The sequence below is a fragment of the Ambystoma mexicanum genome, chromosome 6q (genome assembly GCF_040938575.1).
Source record: "Ambystoma mexicanum isolate Mex_15411 chromosome 6q, UKY_AmexF1_1, whole genome shotgun sequence".
Classification (NCBI taxonomy): Eukaryota; Metazoa; Chordata; class Amphibia; order Caudata; family Ambystomatidae; genus Ambystoma; species Ambystoma mexicanum.
In genome coordinates this window covers 1,107,988,424-1,108,014,858 of record NC_090937.1, presented here as the reverse complement: position 1 = coordinate 1,108,014,858, position 26,435 = coordinate 1,107,988,424, and the positions used below count along the sequence as shown (strand labels likewise).

The following is a 26,435-nucleotide window of genomic DNA, read 5'->3' as shown; positions in this document are numbered from 1 at the left end:
GTTGAGACTCCAACTCCGGGACTGTTTTCAGACCCTTTTTACATACAGCCTTACACTCCGTATGGTGAGGATCCACAACAGTACGATGAGGCTCCAGACTAGATATCGTTGGATGACCAAACTGGGGTGGACTATTATGGGGATGACGAGGGCCAAGATGGGGAGGAAGATGACTTCGCAGATGTCTACAGGATAGACTCTCCTGTTCACAAAGAACCTCAGGTTACCGACTCTCCAGTAGACAACCAGCCCATCCTAAATGAGGTCTTGGCTAGAGCGGCGGAGCACTTCCGCGTAGACACTCGGGGGGGGGGGGGGGGGGGGGGGGGGGGCATTCCAATTCTCAAGTCCTTCCCTTCTCACTCCTAACCTCACCAGGGCCGTAAACCCCCGAATCAAGAAACTCTTCAGGGCCGCCCACTCAGACCCACTTTACATAAGGGGTCAACTGAAGCCCGACTCCTTGGTAGTTACGAGGGCGGGACACCTCGATCATCATCTGAGGCCCCCCCACCCCCCAGACAAGGAGAGCAAGAGAATTTACGGGTTGGGAAGGAAGGTAGCCTCCACTTCTGCTTACCAGACAAGGATTGCCAACACCACCACTCTGCTGGCAAGTTACAATTGCCACCAGTGGGAGCAGGTAGCTGCCCTCATTGACTCTCCACCGGAACCACTAAAGGGTCAGTTGGCCCAAGTCATGTCGGAGGGGAGAGCCGTGTCTGGCTGCATCCTTAAAGCAACCTTTGATGCCGCAGATAACGCGGGCAGGCTCATAGCAGATAGCATGGTCATTAAGAGGCATGCTTGGTTAAGGCAGTCGGGGTTTAAACCCGAGAAACAAGCATCCCTAATGGACATGCCGGTGGAACCGAATCTCCTATTTGGCAAGGCGGTTGAGGACGCATTAAAAACTGCCAAAGACGAGTATGATACTCTGAAATCCCTGGGACAGTTGGCCAACAAGCCCCCTAATCAAAGAGGCAATGGTTATTTTTGTCGCCCACGCGGTCAAAATTCACAAAGGGGCCCCAATTATACACAGGGGCAGGGTACATCATGGGGTAACAACCAGCAGACTACCCAAAGTTACGGCAGAGGAAACAAAAGGGGCCGTGGTAGAGGTAGAGGCAGCCCCAGCAGAGGCGGCACGCCTCCTGCAAAACAGTGAGGCTGCGCTCAGGGTCCCTTCTCGCGCATCCCCAGTACGGGGACGCATTTCCAACTTCACCCAAGCTTGGGAAGGGATCACATCAGACAGATGGGTGCTGTCCACAGTGTCCGCAGGATACTGCATAGAACTGCTTGAGCGTCCCTGAAACCACCCTCCACCTCAAAAGATACATTCTTTGGACCACCAAAATATCTAATCTGTATAATTTGGTTCCCAACCAGTTAGGAAAGAGTAAGAGGAGGAAAATGGAGTTAAGAAATATTACCCAAATGGTAGTTCCAGTACACTTACTTTTTGCTCTCCCCCCTTCACAACATCCACCCTTACATCCCTGAGGGCATATGCCATACACTAACTAATGTATGGGTGGGTCAAAACATAGTGAACAAAGAGTGGCAATCGGGGCATCTTCCCTATAGGAGTGCAAGTGGCAGCACCCTCTTTTGTGAGATGCTTTTTTTCAGATCCACCTGTGGTGCAAGCAAAATTCAAACAAGTTGGGATGGAGGGAGAACAAGAACGAAGAGTAACTGAATCACTATAAAGGTGATCATTTTTCTTTTTTTTGTAACTGTAGCTCTTGTTCTGAGGCAGCCAGTATCGAGGGCATTATATGGCAACATCCTTTCGCCTTCTCTTCCTCCATCCACCTCCCTGTCCTTTGTTGCACCTTACTGTTTTCCTTCTCCCCTTTCCTTCTTCCTCTGTTCTTCTGCCACCCCCCTCCTTTTCCAATTTACTCCCTTTCCTTATTTCCTTCTTTTTCCACTATTCTAAAGTTTTAGAAAATGTAGTATTCAACGGCATCCTTGATTGTCAGAAGCCAATTGACTCAGTGAGTCACTCCATGTAGGATCTGCAGCAACCCGCACCACCAATACCTCTCTCACCACGGACATCTGACCATCCTTATTGCTCTTTCTGACCCATTGTACACAGTTGACTAGCCCTCCCTTCTTCAGACTCTCACACTACTTTATCCATTTCCTGGAAAACTGCAACCTCCTCCATATCTCTTGTCCTGATAGGGGATCCCCAAACTGTCTGCCCTTTGCTCCCCTCCTCCTCGCTCTGTACACCTCGGCTTTTAGCAAACAAATGTTCTACGTTCAATATTCTTATCTGCTTGAAGATGATACTCCTATCTTCGTCCTTCTTACTCTGAGCTGTGCATTACTAATGGGATATGAGCCATCTATCACTGGATGGTGCTGCATTGCTAGCTCCCATTATCTAAAACTGAAGTGATCTTTCCCCCAGCCTCCAATGCCATACCCGTTGGCCCCTTTCAATAATCTGCCTCCCCGAGCCCCTCTGAACACCTTATCCCTCCTCCAAAGACTTCCATTCTGGGTGTTGTCTTTAGCGATGATCTGAAACGTCATCACCTCCACTTCAAAGGCTGCCAGGCTTCACCCTCGGACCAGTAATAACCTGCTCCATCTCACTTTTTGCCCTACCAAAATTGCCAGCTTGCTCCTCTGGAAGCTGGATTACTGCTCAAGCCTCTTCTCAACCAGGTATTGAACTATGTGCTATCCTTCATGCAAAAACACCTTCTATTCAAATTCCTTCTTTCCCAAGCCAGCTCATTCTATCCCCAGTGTTAAACCTCCCCAGGCCTCCAACCCCCCTGCTCTATTCACTCCCAAGCTCTAGCTCTCCTCACCTTAGCCATCCATCCTGTGTTTTCTCCCCGGCTTCTTGAATCGCCTGGTGCCTCATCAGTGCCTCCTAAAATTTAAGTACATTGCAAGGGTGACTTGACTTTAAGATCAACCTTACAAATCGCCTTTTGTCTCAGGATGTAGTCCAGAGTCTTAAGCGCTATTACTCACCACCCTCCCCCACTCGGATCCCCAGTCACTGACACTACTTGATTGTATATCTTTATAGACCTGTAAATGTCTTTAATGACCTTTCGTGTGCTGTCAGCATTCACTGTTTGTACCTCCTTCCCCCACCAAAGCAGCTGGTTTCTTGTGTTAACTACTTCAACGTAATTTTGTAAAAATGTGTTAAGCATCCAGAGATGGGATTTCCACAGCCGTTCATGTGCTTTTTGCACAATTCTTCTAGAAGATTTCAATAAATAAATACGAACATAAAGGAAATAAAAATAAACTGCTTATCCCTTTATTTTTTTCTAGAACTTGACTGAAGACGGAGGCCCAGGCGATCACCAAACCGGTATTTGACATTTAATATTTATGCAATTGTCGGGTTTCATTGCACTGTTGCCAGGTGTTTAGGAATTTGGATGTTTGGGTGATTCTGCAGTATTAGAAGCCATTCATTATCTGAAAAGTAACATTTAAACAAATCATTGTTTAAAAGTAGAAACTGTTCACATTAAGGATGCTGTCCATGCTAGTCTTGCTTCCCATGTGTTTTACAATCTTGGCATTGAGCTGAAAATGGCGTCGAAGATTATTGCACTCGTCTTTTGTCACTGGTACTGCAACAGCCTTGATTACATATTAGGTTCTCGATTTAAATGAGACTGGGTGCATCTTCCATCACAAGTGTGTTTCTCAGTCCATTGTAATAATGAGATTGAAATTGCATGCTTTTTGCTAATGTTATATAGATCTAAATGAGGAACCTTCAGTGCTGTGTGATTGCTGAGTGAGACCACTGTCTGTCAAGTTCTGCAGGATTTTGAATTGGTGGAGGTGGGGAGGGAATCTATTTAGTATGGTTTGTAATTATAAATCTTGAATTCTTCTCGAACAAACAATTTTGCAGAAACAGTTGTTAAAAATGTGTGCCAATGCGTTTTGGAAATGGATCCTTCATCAGGACCACTCTCTCTACAGGGACAGTAGAGTCCAGCTTCTGTATTGTACAAGCGTGCAATATGGGGTAAAAAGCCTTTGTGTAGTATGTATCAGAAAGGCATCAAAAGGGGTTCTGGTGCAGGAACTAAAGGATCCTGCTCTAGTGGATTTGCTTGTGTTTATGTATAGAACAAAACGCTGCAGATGATTGAGGTAAATGGGTTTGTCCTGATTCGAAATCCTACAGAACTTGACTGAGAAAGTGGTCTCCCTGAGCGAACACACAGCACTGAGGTTTCCTCACTTAATTCTAGATCAGTTGTTTACATACCCAATAGTGCCACGTTGGGATTTCTGACGTGCTCTCCAGAATCTTATTTTCAGATTCCAGAACCTCTTTAACAAACTAGTGGTGCCCACTGACCTCCCTCTTTTCTTTGTTATACCTAGCAGGTCAGTCTCTGGAACATTTTGGAAGTTGTGTTAAATGTATCAGTGCACTAATGCACCATACATTTATTGATGTGGCTGTCCAATTCAGATTTCTGTATATCCATGGGGGACTGGATGCTACCACAGAGTTCTCTTGAAGGATTCTGAGTCTTTATAAACCAAATTGGCAAAGTAGTTAAATAGCTACACCGAGGCCACAATTAGTACACCTCACTAGCTATTTGCTTGTGATAATTAACTCTTGTTCTATATGCATGTGGATAACTGCCATTGCCAATGCAGTGCAGTGCGTGACACGTACTAAACACACTCCAACAAGTACCTTTAAACCATTTAAAATATGTATTCCATCAAAAACTGAAAGTATAACTAACATTTTGTTTGTGTAATACCTTATCCGAAAAGTAAAACAATTGTTTGAATGTGGGTTTGCTTTATCAAAACCAATGTGTCCATCTGTTTTGTCTATTCCCTTTTCCTCCACATTCAAAGGATGTTCTGCGTTGTCAGAGCATGACCGGAAAATCTGTTACCTAGCAGTAAGCAGAACAAAAATTGTACATGTGCAGCTAGAGACTCCACCCATTTCATGTGCCTGATAGTTCCCTGTATCTTTTGTTCTGCTTGCGTTGATTCCTTCCTCCCACGTATGCCTCATATGTGATATCCTATCCACAGTGCAGCTATTCTTTGGAAACTTTTCCACCACTAGGGGGCGCAGCGTGGCACCCCATCAGCGCCCTCTGACGTTTCAACATGCCCCGGGTCTGACGTGACATCTGGGACAGTATATGTTGAGGCGCTATGCCTTGTGACCTCATTTCCATCCACTCTGTTCGCTTCAGGAACATGCTTGTCTGAATCTTAAAATTCGTTGTCATGCTCAACCCTGCAAAGGCCAGCAGATTTCGGTTTCAGATCCACACCGGATTTGTCTTTACTACTTTTGCAAAAAACAAGGGGGAGGGCGGTGCAGTCGTAGACGAAGGGAAAGGTGAAGAACCGTCGTTGGCCAGACCGTCGACGAAACCCTCATCGACGACGATTACACATAAAAACATGGTCTACGGTAAGATCCTTGTCATCAGATTTATCGTCTACGAAGCAGTCGTCGACGAAGGAAGCACACCATTCTTCAACGAGGCGCGGAGCACTCATCGACAAGCAAAACCGAATTCGCCAATGGAACTACCGTCCACAGGACGCTCGTCGACGAAGGTACCATCGACCACAACACCGTCGGCGTTCCTGCATCTACGGAGGAAGTCGAATCTGAGGTGCCTTCTGCTCACGCCAGGGTGACATCTGTCATTGAGGATAGTTTTCTTGAGGCTGCTGAAACTGCTGAACCAATGGTACCACAAGTTTCTCCTTTGGGAGACATGACAGAGCTTCCTGATGTGATTCTCCAGGAAGAATTTTCAAATGCAGAAGTGGTGGAAGAACGAACTTGTCCTTCCCCTAAACAACACAACCCCCCTTGGCAGCGTTCTACGGAAGAGGCTGACTATCCTCATGACCCGAGAATGATGTTATCCGTACAGAGGATCATGGATGAGTTTTACAGGCGTCCAAGGGAGAACATCATGCCGGCTGATCCCCATACAACCGGAAAACCGTCAGAGAGACACGTCTCCAATTCCAGGCACGTCAAGAAGTTCACCTCACAGGAGTAGACCTCCAAAAGAGAGCACAAACAACTAAGCCTGCTCGAAGGTCTAGGAGCAGGACTTGCAGTGCTTCACCGACAAGGGTCCCATCACCACCGTCATCACATAGACCTCTATCTCCGGATAGGGATCCAGCAATGGTGCCATCCTCCGTTTCAGTCTCAGATTGGCAGGAGGATCCTTTTAGAGAATTCTCTGATCCAGAAGAAGGCGAGATTACACATGAGCCTGACGTAGCCAGTGAGTGGGATGACTACATAGTCGAGAAGCCCAGGAACAGAGATTCCCCAAGCGATGCCTCGCCTCTGGATGATCTGATCCGGATGTTGGCTGGATTCATTGCTTGAATAGCCATGAGTTGACCTGCCTTAATGCAAAGGCACAAAAGGGTACGCCAATAGAATATACCTGGACAAACTGGGCAGGGGTGAACAAGGGGGACATGAGGAGCTCCAGGTATGTGTGGGTTAGGGGCGTGAGCTAAATGTGCCAGCGGAAAACGTGGGGTGTTGCAGTGCAGTCAGTGTCGGGTAAAATCCACAGGTATGGAGATCACATGGGTGTGATGCAGACTGGCCCTGCTTGGTAGGCCACTTGGAATAATTGCACAGACACTCTTAAGGCAGTGGGGGCTGGACAAACAATTCAAGCTGGTGTCATGATCTCTGCTTCCAAAAGATCAGGACTTGCCCAACTCCCTTGGAAGCAGACCCATAACCCCGGTTCCGAGTGCCAGCCAGTCCCAATTGGGCCCTTTTGGACCCTGTCCTGGCGCCTGTGGCACCAGGCTCATAAAGATGCCCAGTCCCAGCGCTGGAAGCGCCGGGCTCATAATGCTTGGGTGGACTTACCTGCAGCAGACCATGCTGCTTACTTACCTGCCAGTTGAGCCCCTGATCCTCTTCTGTTTGGGACTACTTTTCCTGTTGGGTGGGGCAGGAGCCACTCCCTAGGTTCAGAACACTGGAACTCTTCTGGAGAGCAGGAACTCTTTTCTTACCTGGGCGAGGCTGTGGAAGGAGACACCTAAGCACTACAGGAGGCTATTTAAACCACACCCCATGGATGAATCTTGCTTTGCGTTATTCTGCATTCTCTACAGCAGAACGCTCATCGTGTCTTCTGCTTCTGATCCTGGGCCTAAGGGAACAAAGGCTTATCATCCTGGAATCCAGTCTTCAGCAGCACCTGTAAAGACAAAGAAAGAACAGGTTAGCACTACGGTCTTCAGTGGCAGCGCATCTCTTACCTGGTCCATCGGCTGTCACCAACGCCTCGCGCTGCATTCCGGCATCTGAAAGACAAAGGCTTACCAGCTCTTTGCACGCTCCGGAGGCCTTCGGCGCTGCATCCCGCATCTGAAAGACAAAAGAAGGTGCGTTTAAAGACATTGGGCAACTTTATTACTCAAGTGCCATTACTCCTTCCCACGCCGAATCCAGTGGGTATTCCAGCACCCTTCAGCTTCTCTAAAGCTCCGAACTTGTACCTGCAAGATAAAAGGGACAGTTAGTGCGCATCGTGAAGCAGGCTACAAGCGCTTACTTACGTGCTTCCAGGCGCTTCTATTCCACACGCGGGTTCGATCCTCAATTCTCTTCAGCCCGCCATCCGCCATCGCCGGAACCCTGCAAAACAAGAGATATCATTACAAAAGACTTTTAAGACATTTGAAGTGCCCAGAACTTACCGTTCGTGCAGTTAACGACGGACAGCAGTCCACTGAGGTCAAGAGGCCTGCACCCTTATCCAGTGAAGAAACTCGTTACGGCACCCTGCCCCGAGGCAGATGGAGAGCTCGGCGTTCACTTATCTAAGGTGAGGGCGTTAACCTTTGGGGTTCTACAGGAGAAGAGAAAGGGAAGAGGAGAGAGGCACCCAATAACCCCAGTTCATTAATCCCATATTTTCTATCTGCAGACATCTTACTCTTCGAGTCAGACATACAGTGCACAGAGGTCCAGCCCAAAGAGCCAACCGTGTGTTACACATCACCTTTGAAGATACGGCATTCACCCAGTCAAGACCGGCGCCTCTGCGGGAATCAGGTGAGCGTTACAGCTGGCTGTTCGCAGGAGACAGCAGTCGCGGGGAACGGAACCAGCTGATGCATACAAGGTCGGCGAGCCAGGATTTCGGATGCTCGCTTGAGAGCATGGAGAAATAAAATTCACAATGTTTGGGGCGGCACACTCTCGGCACACTCGGCGGGTTCAAATCACGCTTTGGCAGATGGGTCTGGGAAGAAGGATGTGAAATGGAGGGGCAATCAGGGAAGAGCCTATCAGAAGTTGAGTTTTGGTGTCTCCTTAAGGCAAAAAGCATACTGTGTCCTTGATTATGTCCACAAGGCCTCTCATTGGTCAGATGCTGTGTGAATATCTCCCTTCCCACCAGCTCCGGGTGTCTCGTATTTTTTGTGTGTGCGCTAACCAATGGCAGATAAAGTTCCAGAGGTCAGCACGATTACGTATTGCACCTTAAAATTAATTCATGGGTGTTAGTGGGAAGGAATGTGGCACCACATGGGAGGAGGTGATGAACAAGGGGGAAGGCAGGATTGTTTGCTCGATTGATCTTCAACAAACACATTTCTATCTATAGGGGACTGACGTGGTCCCACCAATCAACTTAGTGGGATGTTCAATAACTTGAAACACTAATGGCATTTGTTTCTAACTATGCAAATAATGTACTAACTGAATAAAAGATCTGACCGCAGTGGGTCGTTTAGTGTTGGGGAGAATTCTCTTATAAGGCTAATTTCCCAAACCTAGTGCGTCCCCCAGCAGCTTTGCTGGATTTTTTTTTCTTCTCCTGCTAAGAGTGAGACTATTTTCCTCCCACTCTTAGGCATGATTTAAGGTATGTCTTGGACTTAGTATGTGTTTATGGGATATGGAGTAGCCTTTTTATTCCATAGGGCATCATCTGTGTCGTATGTGTTACACAGCACCCTCAGTGCAGGGACACAGGGGTGTCATAGTGACCCCCAAACATAGACTCCATACCCTGGGACTGACTACTGTCTCCCAGGGCATGTAAAGTCACCATTGACTTTAGTAGTCCAAAATTGTGAACTGAACCAGTACAAACCATCATTGTGGAAGTACTGGAAGGGGTTAATTCGATTGCCGCTGGGTCTGTTTTCAAGGGGGAAACTGTCCAGTCCCCCCTTGTCGAGTTTCTGGCTGGTGGCAGTGGTTACCACGCAAAATATTCCACCGGAATATTTCCTATGGGATTTTCCCATTGATTTTAAATGCACCACTTTTTGGTGCAATGTTAAAGATGCCACCGGTTTATTTATTTAATATTAAATCAATGGTTGGGTCTTTTTGCTAGAACTCTTTTCTAAAATGGCGTTTGTGTCCGTCTCTGTAACTCCAACCAAGGTCGAGTCCTTTGTTCCACTATTTTGGTGGGCTTCTCCACAGATGTGTGGGGAGGCGAATTGGCACCCTGGACTGCGTTGCCTTAGCAACCCAAGTCGCACTCTATTCTGATTGGCCCAATGGTGAGCCGCCCGGCTCACCACTTAGCATGTTTGAGTGACAGCTAGGCCGTTGAATGGGTTTTTTTCTGCATAAAAGCAGGGCTTTTGGGACTGGAACTTCAGAAGTCGCCACAGGACCTAGGAATCCGAAGAGGGAAGAAGCTGAGCCATCTGCAACGACGACACCACCGGTGGAGCCCTGCTGCAACAAACTAGCCACTTTCCTAACGACAAGAGAAGATCTTCTGCTGGACGAGTCGTCTTCCTTTGAGCTGGTGGGATCAACCAGTTCGCCCCTTTCGCCTTGCAAAGACGTTTCTTGGTCGAATCACCCGTGCCAAGCACCCCGACGGCCGGATAGCCAAGCTTCACCACTTTGACCGCAAATAAAAGGACCGTACCTTTTAACCGACGAACTCCGCGGCTGGTTTCATCCCTGTGCAGTGCATCGACTCCAAGTTTCCTCCTCGACGAGATCCTCTCTTCCCCTGGTCGAAACAACGAACTGCAACCACTGCCAGGAAAAAGTGCCACCGCTGGAGCTTCCTCTCTTTAAGGTACTGTGTTCTGCCTGGCCTCTCTTTCCACGGATTGCTAAAGGTGACCCTTAAATCCTTGGCTTTCCAACTGTGTTGGCCCCCGACCTTCTAACTTTACTTCTTGAATCACCCCAACCTCTTTTGAACATTCTGCAAAGACTTTTAGTGCATTTTAAACTGTGATCTTGGGCACATTTCACTTTGCTCCATTTAAAGTGGGCCTGGCCTATGAACTTTGGCTCTACAGTGTATACTGCCTTCACTCCCTTGCTTTGAACTTCTAAAAGTGTTGGGAACTGTTTATTTCTATGGCCTGCCTTTTTCTCTCCCTTTAACTTAACTATTGGAGTGCCATCTAGGTTATGCGTTCACATCTGTTTTAACAAATAGTGGTGGTTTAACTCTGACTTGTCTAATAGTTATCAAGGGAGGTGTTTATACCTTACCTGACTGTGTTTTGACTTGCTTTTGATTTAGAGTGCTAGTGTATTGCCTAAAGTGTGTTTTAAATAAATATATACTTTTGATACAAAGCTCTGGTCAGTGTTTGTTTGCTCTACTGTGTTTTTAGCCCTATTGTGTATACTCTATATACTGCCCTACTCTTCTTGAGAGAGGTCTGACTGCTCAGCCACAGCTACCAGGTAAACCTGGGTGGTGCAGACCGCTACCAATTGGGTTTACTGCTTACTCCTGTAGTCTTAATCTTTTTGCAGTGTTCCCCAAAGGAACTGCACAGGATTCTGCCTAACAGTTTTGTCAGTTCTCGTCAATCCGTTCCGTTCCACTGTGCTGATTGTGCTTGCCAAGCTGTAATAAACAGCATTACATCTTGCCTACTCTCCTTTTTGGATTACTTCTGGTATCTTGGTGATTACGTGCTCGTGGAGGACCCCTTGTACAAAAGCATACCCAAAGGCAACAGGATGTTGACGCCCCGATATAAACTGTTAGATCTTTAAAATATACAACTATTTCATAAAACTATACTGATTTTGTCTTGTCATTAAAATACTACTTGAAAAATCTCTATTATTTTGGCCACCTACACACATAAGAAGTTAATGACAATATACGAAAATCTTTTCCTAAAATGTCAATGTTTTTGTCACCACTCTTTTTTTTTTTTTTTTTCTTTTTTTTTCCAATACTTGACCTTTCTTTTTTTGCTCTGTTTGCTGCTGTTTACTTGTTTCATAAGTAAACCGTTATCTGCAACTACACTCCCTAGCACTCAAAATAATGTACATTTTTAATTGTTCATTTATAATGTGCTTAAACCAGCACTGTGGTGTCTAAGCACAGGATCGAGATTCGAACCTGTGTAGCGCTGCTTTGTCTTGGTTCCAAGACAAATGTGTTGCCCCTGGGTTATCCTTCCACACCTATGGAACCACTTGTATGACTCAGTACTTATAGGGAACACTTTTATATGTTAAAATATACTTATTGTTTTACATAATCAAACAGAAGTAGGAGATTGCTGAATGCTAGTTTTTTTTAAGTTATAGGATGTTGACCATCTACTATCAAAATTTGTTTTGCAGTGATTTTATGTTGCAACCTAGAAAATGTCTATCCTTTAGTTTGTAGAGTGTTATTCCCAATTTTACCTTTTTTAAATGTCCATATTGCATGTTTATATTCACAATGATTTTAAAACATACTTTAAAACTAGCAACATTAAGAAAGTATTCTTTAAGCCTTTTGGAAATCTAGCTTGGTGTGCTAATATAGAGCCATTGGACACAAGCCAATCTACTTCTGATCGCTCATGTTTTAAATATTTTCTTACAAATGTACACCTGACTATTTACAAAGTTTAACATTGGAGTGTTCATTTTCCTACCATCCATACTATATCTTTGAAACCTTACTAAAAGGTACTCATTACAAACTAGATTTTGTAGTGTTTATTGATTGTGAGTTGCAACCACACTCACTGCATCTCATATCATGGTATGCTTTTGTTACTAGATCAGCAAAAAATGCACACTTTTCTGATCTGGGACATCTTTTTGTAAAATCTCTAGTAATTTGCTTTTTGTGACATTGGGGACACTTTTGGCTCCACTCATAAGACATTCCTACATATTTATCTGCACTGTTTCTTGCACTAACGCCTCAAACATAGATGTTAAAAATTCTTGACTATCTTCCTGAGTATTTTCAGAAACCTTTTCTCTTCCACTCTACAGCTACTACATTTTGGATTGACATTGCCAAATGTATGTTATATGGTCTTTCATCTACTGATACTTTAAGAATTGAAAGTTCCATGCGTAGCTTTTTGTCTACTGTGGAAGCATTTTCTTGCATTAGTTGCCATTTCAAACAACATGCACAAAGTTGCATTTGATTAGCATTCAACCCCGGTTTCATTACTAAATCTACACTGGGTTGACTTTCCAACATGGTTAGATTGTCTTCCTTTGCAGACTTGAGAGGAACCACTTTATTTGCATGTTCCTTCATTTGATGCTTATTTATTCTTGTTAGAAGCTTAGCAGGAATAGGTAGAAGGTCAAGGTGAGGAACATACAGTACACGTACTTGGTTATATTCTTCAATACATGAAATGTCAGCTGTCACTTTTGATTTGTCAAAGTTTATTAAAAATAAACCTCAAATAGGATTTACAGTGCCACATATGACATTCTTTCTTTGAACACTGTCACCAATGTCAATCAGTGCTGCTTCTAAAGTCAATGCTTGTGGTTTATGCACAGTAATTGCATATGCAGAGCACAATGGAATTTGTGCTCATTTCACAAAGGTATCCGTAAAAATCATGAAGCGTGTAGAAGTATGAGAAATCCTGCACACAATCAAACTTCACGAGAATGTTAATGTTTGCACTGTGGGAGAAAGTGTGAAATGCAGACATTCTTCCCATTGCTCCATTCACAAGGCCAAATAGATTTGTATCTCTATAATGTCTTGCTCCTCAGAACGCTGCATTGTAGAGTTGAACTTGTACACATTAAATTTACACAAACCTTCTTTTCATGAAGATTCAGCATGATCTCAGTTCCAGTCAGTCTCCCTTTTTAAGACTGTTTTCATATTCTCCTCAAGGATACCTATACAAATCTTACTTAGCATTTTTGCGTACACTAAATCTGCAGATTGCCTCCTACCAATGGTAAGTTCATTGAATTCAAAAGTAATTCCAAAGGTTGTCATGACCAATGCTACCTACAGTTTCTTAACTATCCTTAGATTGCAGCATCTTGAAAACTGGTTGACTTTTCACAGGAGTTAACTGTAACAACATCTTACTTACACAACTTTATTTCGGTTGTTCAACCATAAAAGTACATAGTGATAAATAAAACAAACATTACATTCATAATAAGCTTACAGTATACAGTTTAGGCTTAGGCTAATAGTTGAGGCATTACATGATCAGACAATTAAGAAAAAATCATACAGGACATATTATAAAATGAGTAAAACAAATTAGTCATTGTTACAAAGTGCAAGTGCTATGGTGTGTCCAAACTGAATAAAAGGAGTTGGATCACTAACTGAAGTTGGGTGAGGAGAGAACATTCTGACAGCCCCAAAGATCACATTTGACACCCCACTACTTCACCAGGGATTGCGCTCTGACCAACCAAGCTCTATGATTGAAACAGGCAGTTGCATAGACAACATGAAAATCTGCACATTGGCTCAGAAACCTCACAGCCTTAGAGGATTGGCGGATCTTTGACTGTTTCAGGATTGGTTTTAGGTAAATATTCCTCAGTTGGGAGGTCCTGACACAGAACAGTTAAAAAGTGCATGACCGTCTCACTGCTCACCTTACAAAGCGGACACAAGCTTGAATTGGTGATGCACCAATTACGGTTGAAGAAGGCCACTGGAAGGATGCTCAATCTAATCTCATCCAAATATAATTTAGCGCTAGGGTGGATCCTCCATTCAAGATATATTCAGCTTTAGCTTCAAATATTGGGCAAATATCCATAACATGTTTACCTCCAAACAAAACATTATAGCAAGTCCTCGAGACTTCTTGCATTTGCAAAGGAAGGAAAGCTAGCATCAAGTTAAACACCATGTTCACTTAATCTACAATCAAGGCATTTTGTTTTCTTAGAACTCTCCCTACTTCTTGTGCTGCAATTGAGGCAATGTTTCAATATTCAAGTTTATTATCATGCTCCACGGGTAGCATTAATAATCAATGTAAAGTAACACACCACCTTTGAAGTGATTGCATTGCAAACTGTTCCTCCTTTCCAGGGTATTAGCTTGGGGCAAAACATCCTGTGACTCTGCTATAAGCACATCATTATGTTCTACATAGATCACTGTGTCTTCATCAGTGTTAAGGTTTTTAACCTCCAATAGAGCGCGTTGTTGTTGTGTTACGAGACTTTCGATCTCCTCACATTTATGTGTTTGATCTTTGAGTACTTTTTCTTTTGAGGCGCTTTCTTTATACAAATGTTTGGTGGTCATCACATGATGGTTATTCATCATTAAAACAGTTTCCCGAGCCACCTCTGCTAATAATTTTGTCCTCAGCATTTGTTTTTAGTTGCTCTTTAATGATTTCCATAAAGGTTCTGTGGGACTCCGTGCCATTTTTAATATGAGATTTTACGCCTTTAATTTCATCCTCACAGTTTATAATTTTGGTGTTAAGTAACGCCAGCAGAGTGGTCTGATCTCGACATGTCTCATTTAGCTGTTCATAGAGTTTAATTAAGGGAGCCACTGGGATTGTCAGAGCCGAAGTTATGCTTGGGCGTAATTCGTTGATGATTTGCTCAACTAAGTTGAAACATTGTTGTGCATTTCCATGAAGACTGCCATTGATGTCATATGTGTGGGTACTTTGCGAGTTCGTGATTCTACTTGTGGTGTTATTCCTATCACCTGAGAATTCAGAATCTGAGGAGCTTGTATCCGACCTGGAGTATAGTCTGTGATCGACATCATTTTTTGAAGTTTTTGACATCACTTTGTTTCTAATTGAGTTTCCCTCTGTGCATAAGCATTTTTGCGATAACAGAATTTTCCCATTAAAGCTATAGTCCATTCTTCTGCGCTTAAGTTGTTTAAAACTTATTTATTTGATTGCAGCGGTCATCATTCCGTGCTTTAGTCATTTTGATAGGTGCAGGAAAATAGGGTCCAACTGGTACGTGTAATTCAGAGTCCTGAAGCACGTGGGGCATGTTTTTTTTAGGTTGTGTAGAAGAAATTGGTTGATGGTTCTCAAATCTTCTATCAATTTGTCGGCTACTACCAAGGAGTCACGTTGTCTCGAAGGCAAGCCAGCAGATTTACACTTCTCTTGATCTAAGGTGTGTACAAAGTCATTTGTTAGCTCCTTCAGGCTTGCGATTTCTTCAAATGCATTTTGTGTCGCTTTTTTAAATACATCATCGCTTGATTGCCTGTTACGCCGCTCATCATGGGGTGGCTAGGTCTTTAACTTCGATGTACTTTGAAGTTGCTCCAAGGTATTGTCAAAGTCATCATTACTGTTATTATTCACAAGTTCTTAATTAGACTTGGGCAGGAGGGCTTGTTGTGCAAGTATTGATAATGAGCTTATTTCCCTCCCAGTGTCGTTCTGATCACGTAATGTGTCGCAAATGTTACGTTTCAAAGCTTTCCCACTCATACATTTGGAAAGACTGTTTTTGGATTGCAGAGCTCTGCTACAACCAGAGTCATTTAATGACTCTCCCATTTTGACATTATTGTCGGAGATGTCGCCCTCCTGATTGTTAGTAATATCCTGGGTTAAAGGCATTACTGATAGTACCCATTTGGTCATCAGTTCCCCGCCCACCATTTCACTTACTTGCAGCGAGCAGCTGTTCTCACGGGGACGTGGGCACAGAATAGCGGTCTCAGATTTACAGTGCCTCAGAGTGGGGGAGCGTAGAGTGGTCGGCGTGAGTATCCGCCGCACCACAATGGGCAGAAGATCTCGTCTGGCCCTCTGTGACCCCAGCAAACACAGCAAACCCTCTGCTCACTCTGCCTCGGATCTTCCGAGGGGTGATGCTTTATAACTCCGCCTTGTTCTCACTGCAGAATTCCGTTGCCACAAAGAACAGACTCCGGTCTGTGATGACATGGCATCAACAAAGGAAAGTTCAAGTTTCAAAGTAACGAGCAGCTAACACTCTGCTCACTCTGCCAGGGTATTGTTATATTACAAACAAAGATGCCTAAGAAGTCATTAGTGCAAGGTGTGAGACAAATCTTTGTTTTACTAAATGGCGTTGCCACAAAGAACAAACAAGTTTGGCAACAGCTTATAGATATCAGGTGAAAGAAGCTTCACAGTGTCTAATGAAGCCCAAGGATTTGTATAAAGACAGACTAACTGTACCAGACGTGTCTATACTTGATGTCGAATCAACAAGCAAGAACAGTGAAGGTCAGTTCCAATGTATGTTGCAGAAGGGAATATTTTGTATGAACATTATACTATTCTCTGCACGCACATGAAGTAATGGGTGACGGTCTAGAATTATACCAGATTAAACAAACTAAAGATGCACCAATCAATGTCTGAGAAAACACTTCAGATGTTTTCCCTATGCTTTTTCCCACTGGAAAAGCAGGAAGATTGGATGATCGGAGGGTTACAATTTCTTATTCAGAATATCTTTTTAAACTAATGTATTCAGAAGATTCCAGGGATCGCACCAACATTGAATACATTTTTCAAAACTGGTATTCTGTTGCTCCTACACTTCAAACAGTAATTAGATTTCAAAATGTTTCTGCATGCGAGATGCTGAGACATGTGAAACCAATAAAATGGAATTTTAGAAGGAAAAATTACCAATATTCTTGCCACCATGAGAGGAACTAAGGAATATTGGATTAGAAGACATTCAGAGGTTAGATGCATGATCAGAAACTTGGGCCCTCCAACTTGGTTTGCGACTTTAAGTTGTGCCGAGTATGGTTGTCATGATCTTCTTGCAGAATGGATTTGTGAAATTAATACAATTAATGAGGGGATTGTACACATGACACCAGCAGAATTGTGTACCAAGGACCCTTGTATTTCAGTTTTTCCATCACTGATTTCTAGCCATGTAACATTTTATATGTAATAAAGAAAATGATGCGGTAGATACTTTGGAACATGTCGTTTGGAGAAAAGATTACCAGGCACTTGGATCTCCACATATACATATGCTGTTGTAGATTAAAGATGCTCCTCCGTTTGGCAAAGAAAGTGACCGTTGTGTGATGGAGTTTATCTAAAAAAATCAATATGTTACTACTTCAATCCCTGCTTACAATGTTAATGCTGATCTACGGAACAAGGTTGAAAGGTTTCAAATACACTTTTGTGGAAAGTACTATCAAAGAAAATACAAAATAAAGACAACTACTACACTCAGTGCAGATTTGGCTTTCCTAGGCCTATTACAGCAGTTGGTCGAGCAAATAGTCTTATGTCATCTGTTCGACACCATGTCTCACTGGTAAGTCTCTAAGGAATATATACCATTTAAAAAGAGATGAGGAATGCCAACTCATTAATGATTACAATCCTGTTGTCGCTCAACTTTGGAATTTCAAACACTGATTTGCAGTATATTGCAGAGAATATAACAGCTGTTGCTTGCTATGTTACAGCATACATAACAAAAGCTGTGTTAGGGAGAATTTTCTCTTTAGGCTGAATTTCCTAACCTAGTGAGTCCCCCAGCAGCTTTGCTGGATTCCTCGAGTGTTTTTTTTCATCCTGCCAAGAGTGAGACTCTCCCACTCTTGGACATGATTTATGGTGTTCCTTTGACTGGTAATGTATTTGATGGGCAATGGGGTCCTTTACTCCATAGGGTCTCATGTGTTTATACTATGTGTGTTACACAGCACCCTCCGTGCAGTAACACAGGGGGTGTCATAGTGACACCCCACCATAGACTCCATACCCTGGGACTGACTACTGTCTCCCAGGGCATGTAAAGTCACCATTGGCTTTACTAGTCCCAAATTATTAACAGAAACCAGTACAAACCATCATATTGTGGATGTACTGGTTGGGGCAATTCGATTGCCCCGGGGTCTGTTAGTCGAGGGGGCACGTCTCCGTCCCCCCTGATCGAGTTTTGGCTGGTGGCAGTGGAAACTACTTTTTATATTCGACCGCGAATATTTTCCAATGGGATTTTCCCATTGTTCGAGGCTACCAACTTTAATTATTTAATTCTCATAGCCTCGAACATACCGCCGGTTTATTTAATTAATATTAATTTGCCGGTTGGTATTTTTTGCCAGGACTCGATTCTAAAATCGCGTTTGTGTTCTCTTCTGTGACTCCAACCCAAGTCAAGCCCTTTGTTCCACTTTTTGGCTTGCTTCTCCACAGAAGCCTCCAAAAGTGGTGCCACTCTGTCTGGGTACCACAGAGAGTGTGGGAGGGGGTTTAGGCACCCTGGACTGAGTTACCTTGGTAACTCAAGTCGCACTCTTGTGTGATTGGCCCAAGTGGTGAGCCGGCCGGCTCACCACTTAGCATGTTTGATTGACAGCTAGGCTGAGTGAATGGGGGTGTGCTGCATAAAAGCAGAGCTTTGGGGACTGGAACTTCAGAAGTCGCCACAGGACCTGAGAATCCGACGAGGGAGAAGCTGAGCTGACCTACCACGACGACACCACCGGTGGAGCCCTGCGGAACCGACTCACCACTTCCCGACGACAGAGAAGATCTCCCGGCTGGAGAGGCTTCTTCCCCTGACTGGTGGGCACAACCAGTTTTACCTTCTTTTTTCGCACCCCAGACCGGTTTGTGGTCGAACTGCCCGTGCCAAGCACCCCAGCGGCCGGATAGCCACTCACCACTGAACCGCGAATCAACGGACCGCTCCTTGTACCTGAGAAACTCTGCGGCTGGTTTCTTCCCTGGCAGTGCAACGGACTCCTGTCTTCCTCCACGACGAGATCCTCTCTTCCCCTGGACGAAGCACCGACTTGCATCCGCTGCCAGGAACAACTTCTCCCGCTGGAGTATTCTCGCCACTTAAGGTACCGTGTCCGCCAGGCCTCCCTTTCTAAAGATTGCTACACGGTAATAATAACCCCTTAACCTTCTGGACTGGGCTGGCCGCCTTGATCCTCTAACTGGTCCCTTTCTTTAGTCCAACTCCTTTTTGAACCGTTACAAGACTCTTGTGCACTGCAACCGTGTGACCTTAGACACATTTCGTTTGATCCTCTTAAAGTGGATCCGGCCTATTGAACTCCCTTCACGGTATTACTTTGCCTTCCTCTCTTGTTATGTTCTTGTAAAAGTGTTGGGATCTGTTTCACTTATTCTCTGTTTTTCTCTCCCTTTTAAAAACGAACTATTAGAGTGCCATCTACGTTAAGCGCTCACCGCTGTCGGAAAATAAGTGGGGCTTTACTTAATACTTGTCTAATATTCTTTTATGGAGTGTATATCTTTTAGTGACCGTGTTTTTGAATTGCTTACTATTAGTGTCTGTGTGTTTTTCTAGATGTGGTTTTAAAATAAATAATTATATCTCTTTTACACCAAGCCCTGGTCAGTGTTTACTTGTTCTATTGTATTCTCTTGACCTATTGTGAATACTCTGTAAACTGCCTAACTCTTCTTGAGGGAAGTCTGACTGCTCAGCCACAGCTACCAAGTGAATCTGTGTGGTACAGACTGCTCCCAAGTGGGTTTACTGCCAAACACCTGTAGTCTTAAATCTTTTGCAGTGGTCCCAGAGGGAACTGCACAGGTTTCTGCCTAACAAGCTGGAAAGAGCAATGTAGCTGAAGTGTGAGCAGACAAGTCTTAGTCCGAAGCTTCTAAGCTTTGATCTGAAGATGCTTAAATGTGGACGCTCCGAAGCTGCAGATATGCATACTAGTTTGCCTCTGTACGGACATAGCATTAATGTGGTATGGTTAACTCTAGACCCAGCTACTACAGGAAATCAGGTACTGAAGCCTTTGGGTGAAATTCAGCAGTTAGCTGAAAGAGTACCCGATAGTACAAAGATTGTGAAAAACAACTAGATCTTTGGAGTAGCAGAACACATGAAGCAAACGATGACTAAGGACGGTTTAAAGTACATGGATGTACTGGTTGTCTAGTGAGACATGCAAATCCAAGTTTCATCAACCACATGAAACTCTCTTGCCAGAACTACAGATAAAAGGGAATTAATTTTGTTTTTGCCTTCTGCAGTTCTTCTCATGGCGTGCAGAGTGATTTGCTTGGAGGTTTTGAAATTTTTTAACAGTAATGTTTTGCAAGAAAATACTTCATAGTCAACCTTTGAACAGTACTTAAGAGCCACAGGAAAAAGAACTACGCCAAGAATAACTTTTGGCAGTTGAATTGGCAAGAGTCTCCTGAGGGAAGTCAAGGTTCTGCAGAAGGAAGTGAAAATGTGTTAGGAAAGTGGTAAATGCAATGCAACAAAGTAAAGTTGCACATGAAAATGACAGTTTAGTAAGTACACTAAATGAAGAGCAGAAGAAAGGTTATGGTAAAATCAAAGATAGGTTTTACACGGTTTAAACATGACCGGCATGAATGTTCTTGTGTCCAATACAAACCTCTATTGATGTATGTTAGTGGACAAGCTGGAACAGGAAAAGCTTCTTTAATTCATGCGTCGAGAGGAATGCTACAACATGTTGGGGATCGCTCTGTCATGTATTGTAACTGCTCCTACAGGCTTAGCAGCATTCAACATAGCTGGTGTTAGCATAGCCGGAATTTCAGGCACTACCATGTAATCCAGGACACTTCTAAGAGGAATGCATTGTCTTTGGTAAAAAGTGTCTACAGAGATATAGTGCCTCGCTTGTATCAAACTGCTGTTCCACAAGCAAATACATATAAAGGTCCTTCCAAACATCCTCTTAGTCTTTCACTTTTGGCTCAATGGTCACTAGTTTTATAGAACGTGCGGCAACAAGACACGGTCGGCTCTTTCACTGGAAGACGAGTCAAATATTGCAATACCTTTTCTGTACTCTTGAAATATTAGATTAATTTAAAGCATAGGATAATTCCCTCATCAGCATCCACCCTGCCCGCATACAGGGACACCAGGCGGATGGCCCGCAATGAAGCACAGGAGCGATTTTAAAGATGGCTGCCACCACCATACCTCCAGAGCGCTCGCTCACACCGGAGGAACTCACAGGAACAAATGGCTGGCTTCGGAGGAAAGAATTGGAACTAAGCACCGCTGCCGCTCATGATTGGCACACTCCGGGGCACAACAAGGATCAGTAAATGCACCAGCCCCCGGTCTGGGCAAGGAAGGGAACCATATACCTTTTTTATCCTAGGCTCTCTGCTTCTTAACCCTGCAAACACACCACCCAGCCATCACCCTGGACAGGTCATAGCACTTTGCCTCACAGTCCCTCATCCCGCAAGGACAACATCGCCCAGCCGCACCTCAACGCAATGGGACGCCAACCTCTACGCCAAAACCCAGGTAAGGACACTGCTGCTTCAGCGAGCCACTGTATGCACCACCATTACACCAACATGAACACCTGCACGCTCCCTTTCTATCGGCCTCACTTCCCTCTCCTACTACACCCAATGCACTAACCTCTGTTGCTCCCTCCATATCCACGCAATCGCCTCATTCTGTGCTCCACCCAATCATAAATACTGCAGTGCACTCCCAACGCTGCAACCAAACCATCCCAGCACAACCAATTTCCAGCTTTTTCCCAAAGCTCCTGCTCCACCACTCCTCCATTCCACCCTCCATATTCCTACCCTAATTTTCCCAATGTGACAGCCAAGGCTATATTTTGTAACACTGCAGATCCATCTCCTCACAACCCATACCTGAACCTAACAAAGCCTCTAACCTGTCCAAACACTAGCTAAACAAAAGCACATGTTAATATCTAAAGAACACTTCCCCCGCACATCTTGCCACACTACCATCTCTACCTATCGGCTTCCCACCACCCCTTCACATTAGAAACACATCCCTTTACCTAAGAGCACTAACTTCTAACCCCACACATATAAACTGCACTCCTTCCCATAATCTCCCACGAAGGCTCACACCTTAGCATCACCAAAACCGCCTCCTCTCCACATAACACACTTAAATGCTCCCTAATCAATGCCAGATCTCTTCCAGCGCATGCCGCAGACATCTTGTACCTTATCACCTCTGATGTCTTTGATTTACTCACCATCACTGAAACCTGGCTCTGCCCAGCTGCCGGCCCAGCCCTGTCGACCGTGATATCACCAGGATGGTCTAGCCTCTGAAATGCCAGAACCTCCAACACAGATGGTGAAGTCACACTGATTTACAAAGAAAATCTCTCAATAAGAACCATCAACTCCAGCAGTCCACAAAACTGCAACCTACTCTCTACCAAACTCCCTTTCACTCACACCTTTATAATTCACCCCATCGTTTTTTTTCCTACAACCCTCCTAACCAGCACTCATCTTAAACAGGCCCGTGGACATGGGTATCCTACTTCACTGCTCATCAGGCCTGTTCCATCATGGCCGATGGCAATCTCAATGAGTCTCCAGTCCGCTACCTGCCTCTATTGCTTGGCATGAGGTCTGCTTATACTTTGAGAAGGCCCGTGAGCCGGCAGGCAAACGCTGGCCCCCATCGAAGGGCCTCATTTAAGGGCAGAGGCTCACTCTGTCTGGCCCTGGATCTGATGTCTACCATCTGCATCAGGCAGACTGCACGTCACAATGCACTGTGCCGGTAATACACTCCGCCCCCCAGCTCCCTTCTTGTACCTTCATCATCGTCTGGTACCCTCTATTGACTGACTACCATGCCAGCAGATGTGTCCTATGTATCTTTACCATCTGATTGCGGCTGCTCGCAACCTCCCACTCCTGCAAGCTCTTGTTCCTCTTATCACTCACTGTTTCCCAGCTCTGAGCTCCATTGCTTCCCGTTAGTCTCTGGTTCCCTACACAACTGCTCCAGATACTGATGGCCCTCCCCCAGCACTATTACTAACTCTGGCTAGCCATGATCTTCTGCAACACCTCACACCATCCACCTGCCTCTCTTGTGACTCCATTGACACCTTCATAAGTTGCCCACGCAATATCTGCTGATCCCCTATCCTGCAATTTTGCAAAGACATTTCTGGCTGTGTATATCCGTGACTCCTTTTTACTGCTGTACTGCGCTTTGCTTCAAAATCGTTCCTGATTGTTTAGCACATTTGGCCTCATCAAAGCGCTGATTTTGGCCATTTGCTTTTAAATTCGAATCTGGCTGTGCAGGAATTTACTGTGAGTTACCTGCTCCTCGATTTTGCTGCTTAACTGTTGCGTAACCTTGTTTTGCCTCATCAAAGTGCTGCATTTTGCCGGTTTGCTTTAAAATTCGATTTTAAATGTGTGTGCTGTTGGGGAAATGTCTCTCCTTCTATCCATCATCCTTATCCCTCTGCCACCCCTATGGCGCTCACTATATCGCCTATCCTAACTGCTTGACTATCACTGATCCTCCTTCTCTCACAAAGTCTGGAATTAAAAAGTTTCAAAAAGAGTTCCTGGCCACCAACCCCTGGTCTACCCATTGCAGACACCTACATCAGCGCAACTTCCTTACAGATTGTCACTGATATCCTCTTTTCTGTCCTCTCTTCTAATCTCTGAACCCCTCATTTTACCTCTACTCTCTCCTTTCCTATCCTCACCAGTCAATGGTGGCACTAGATGGGAAGTACTCTTGGCGCTTCTCTTCATCCAGGTGTATCATTGTCTATCGAAATGGGACTATTATGGCTCAGGGTCGTCCTCCTCTTTGACAGACGCATGCCATCCCCCATCAACTTCCTTCCTGCGCCTGCTACTCAATCCTCCTCTCTCCCTGTCCCTCTCCCCTCTCCGCCCCCCTCCGACTGGTGTACCACACCCTTGTACCCCCCCCCATCGGAAAATATTCAAAGGCGGAGATCTGCTTCATCTAGTCACGCTCAAATCTCGCTCTGCTAGCAAACACTCTGCTGACATCTTCCTTCTCCTTGAAGACATTGACCTCTATCTTTGCTGTTGCTGAGACGTGGTTTAATGCCAGTTCAGTCACTGCTTTTGACTCTCTTCTCCCTGAGTGCTACAAGATCATCTCTAAGCCTCTCCCTAACTGTGCTGGTGGTAGGGTTGCCCTGATCCTTCCCTGAGTGTGTCCCTTCTTCCCTCATACCCACCCAGCCATACTCCTCCTTCAAAAGTGTGGTCTGCAAGCTGGTCATATCCCCTACCTCCTCCCTGATCATTGCCACTATGTACAGGCCACCTGGCTGTATCACCCTGTTCCTCTTTGAATGGGCTGATTTCTCCTCCTCTCTCCTGACATCTTCTAAACTCCTTCTACTGGGTGACTTCAAAATCCACCTCGACTCAACAAGGTATCCACTCTTCTGTGAACTCTGCACCTCGCTCTCCCTCTCCATTCTCCCCTCTGGCCCTACCCACTTGGCTGGAAACACCATTGATGCCTTTATCCACACAGATCGTTGACTCTCTGCCCCCACTCACCACTCCGCTCTCCTGGTCAGACCACTCCCTCTCCTCCCACCTGGGTCCTCTCAACCCTTGGACCACACCTCCCCCAGCTCTGCCAACCTCGTTCACGGACATCCACCTGATGACAAAAGTATCATTTGCTGACTTTGCATCCACCTTCTCTTCCCACTGCATACTCTACCTCAGAGACTGCTCTCAGCAACCTCCATCTCGCCATCTCTCACTCTCGACATTCTTGCCCCAGTCACGAGGATCCACTTGAAACACGCCACCAAGCGTAACACTTGGTATGACTCTGATCTAGCAGACTTGAAGCGCAAATGCAGAGCTGCAGAATGGAAGCGGCAGACCACAGGCTCATCCTCTGACAAACTGGCCTGTCTCCTTCTCCAAAGGCAATATTGTCTCACCATTCATTCTAAGAGGAGGGCGCACATCCAGGCCCGTATCTCTGGAGCCTCCAACAACACGGCTGAACTCTTTAAAATCTGCAAGGAATTAGCCAATCCTTCTGCAGTTTCCACCTCGCATCTTCCCTCTCAGGCCCTCTGCAATGCACTGGTCACCCACTTCACTGCTGAAACTCAAGACCTACTGAGCACCCTTTCTTCCTCCCCTTCTCCCCCTTCCTCCCAACCCCGTAGCCTCCCAACCTCCCTCAGCCTTTCTCTCCTCCTTCTTGCCTATCACTTCGGACAAGGGCACTAGGAGTGTCACTCTATGAAGGTCTCTTACAAGCAGGCCTCCCTTGCCCCTGCACTTGCTAATTTCTGAAATCACTCTTGCTACTCGGTCTTTCCCCTCTTCTCTCAAGCAATCTCTTGTGTGCCCCTCCTGAGAAAGCCTTCCACTGACCACTTGTGTCCGGCTAACTACCGCCCCATCTCTCACTCTCTTCCTTGGAAAACTCCTTGAGAAGCTGGTCTTCCCCAACTGGTACAGCATACTGAGCTTGTTGGCTGCCTACATTAGCGTCCATCTGATTTCTGAGCATCCAGAGGCACGGAAACTGCTCTTCTGAACACCTGTTAAGTACTGCTTGCATCTCTTGACACTAATTCTCCCTCTGTTCTCGTACTACTTGATCTTTCCTCTGCATTTGATACGGTCAGCCACTCCATCCTCATAAAACGGCTCCATGATACCCTTGGTATCTCGGAGTGGGCACTGGACTGGCTGACCTCCTTCCTCACCGACTGTCCCTCCCCAGGGTTCTAACCTTTCACCCTGGCTCTTCAACGTCTATCTCGCTCTGCTTGTTCACCTTATCTCCACTTTCTCCCCTCACTTCCAGTGTTGTGCAGATGACACCGACCTCTTCTTCAAACTTCCTTCTGATGCTCTGCCTACTTCCTCTACTATTCCTGACTGCCTATCTGCTGTCCAGCCCGGTGTCTCTCCAATGAGCTCTGCCTCAGTGCCAGCAAGACTAAGTTCCTTCCTATTGGGATTCCCACTTTTTCTTTCCTCCCTTCACTCTGGCCACCCTCTATGGGCTCTGCCCCTTCTCCTGCATCTAAGCCAGAAACCTTGGAGTCATCTTCGACTTCTCTCTTTCCTCCCTTACATCTTGGACCTTGCTGGAAGGCCCATTTTCAACTCCACCTCCTCTGAGGTATCCTTCCTTTCCTCATTTTTCCCCAGAAGCTCAATGTCTTGGAGCTCTGGTACTCTCTAGGCTAGACTACTGCAACAGCTTCTTCCTTAATCTACCCTCTTCCTCTCTACACCCCCTCCAGCTTGTCCAGAATAGGGCTGCGACTCTTATCCTTGGCCTCAAACCCAGGGACCGTATCTCTCCA

General features: G+C 45.2%; 1 protein-coding gene across 7 annotated transcripts in view; it reads left to right on the top strand.

Annotated features, from left to right (window-relative positions):
• Positions 1-26,435, top strand: part of DCUN1D4 (defective in cullin neddylation 1 domain containing 4) — a 960,807-nt gene that overhangs the window by 117,489 nt on the left and 816,883 nt on the right. For all 7 annotated transcript variants that reach the window (XM_069631680.1, XM_069631678.1, XM_069631679.1 and 4 more), the window contains one exon: positions 3,325-3,364. In XM_069631680.1, coding sequence (XP_069487781.1) covers positions 3,325-3,364 — 40 coding nt within the window. The remainder of the gene's footprint in view (positions 1-3,324; positions 3,365-26,435) is intronic.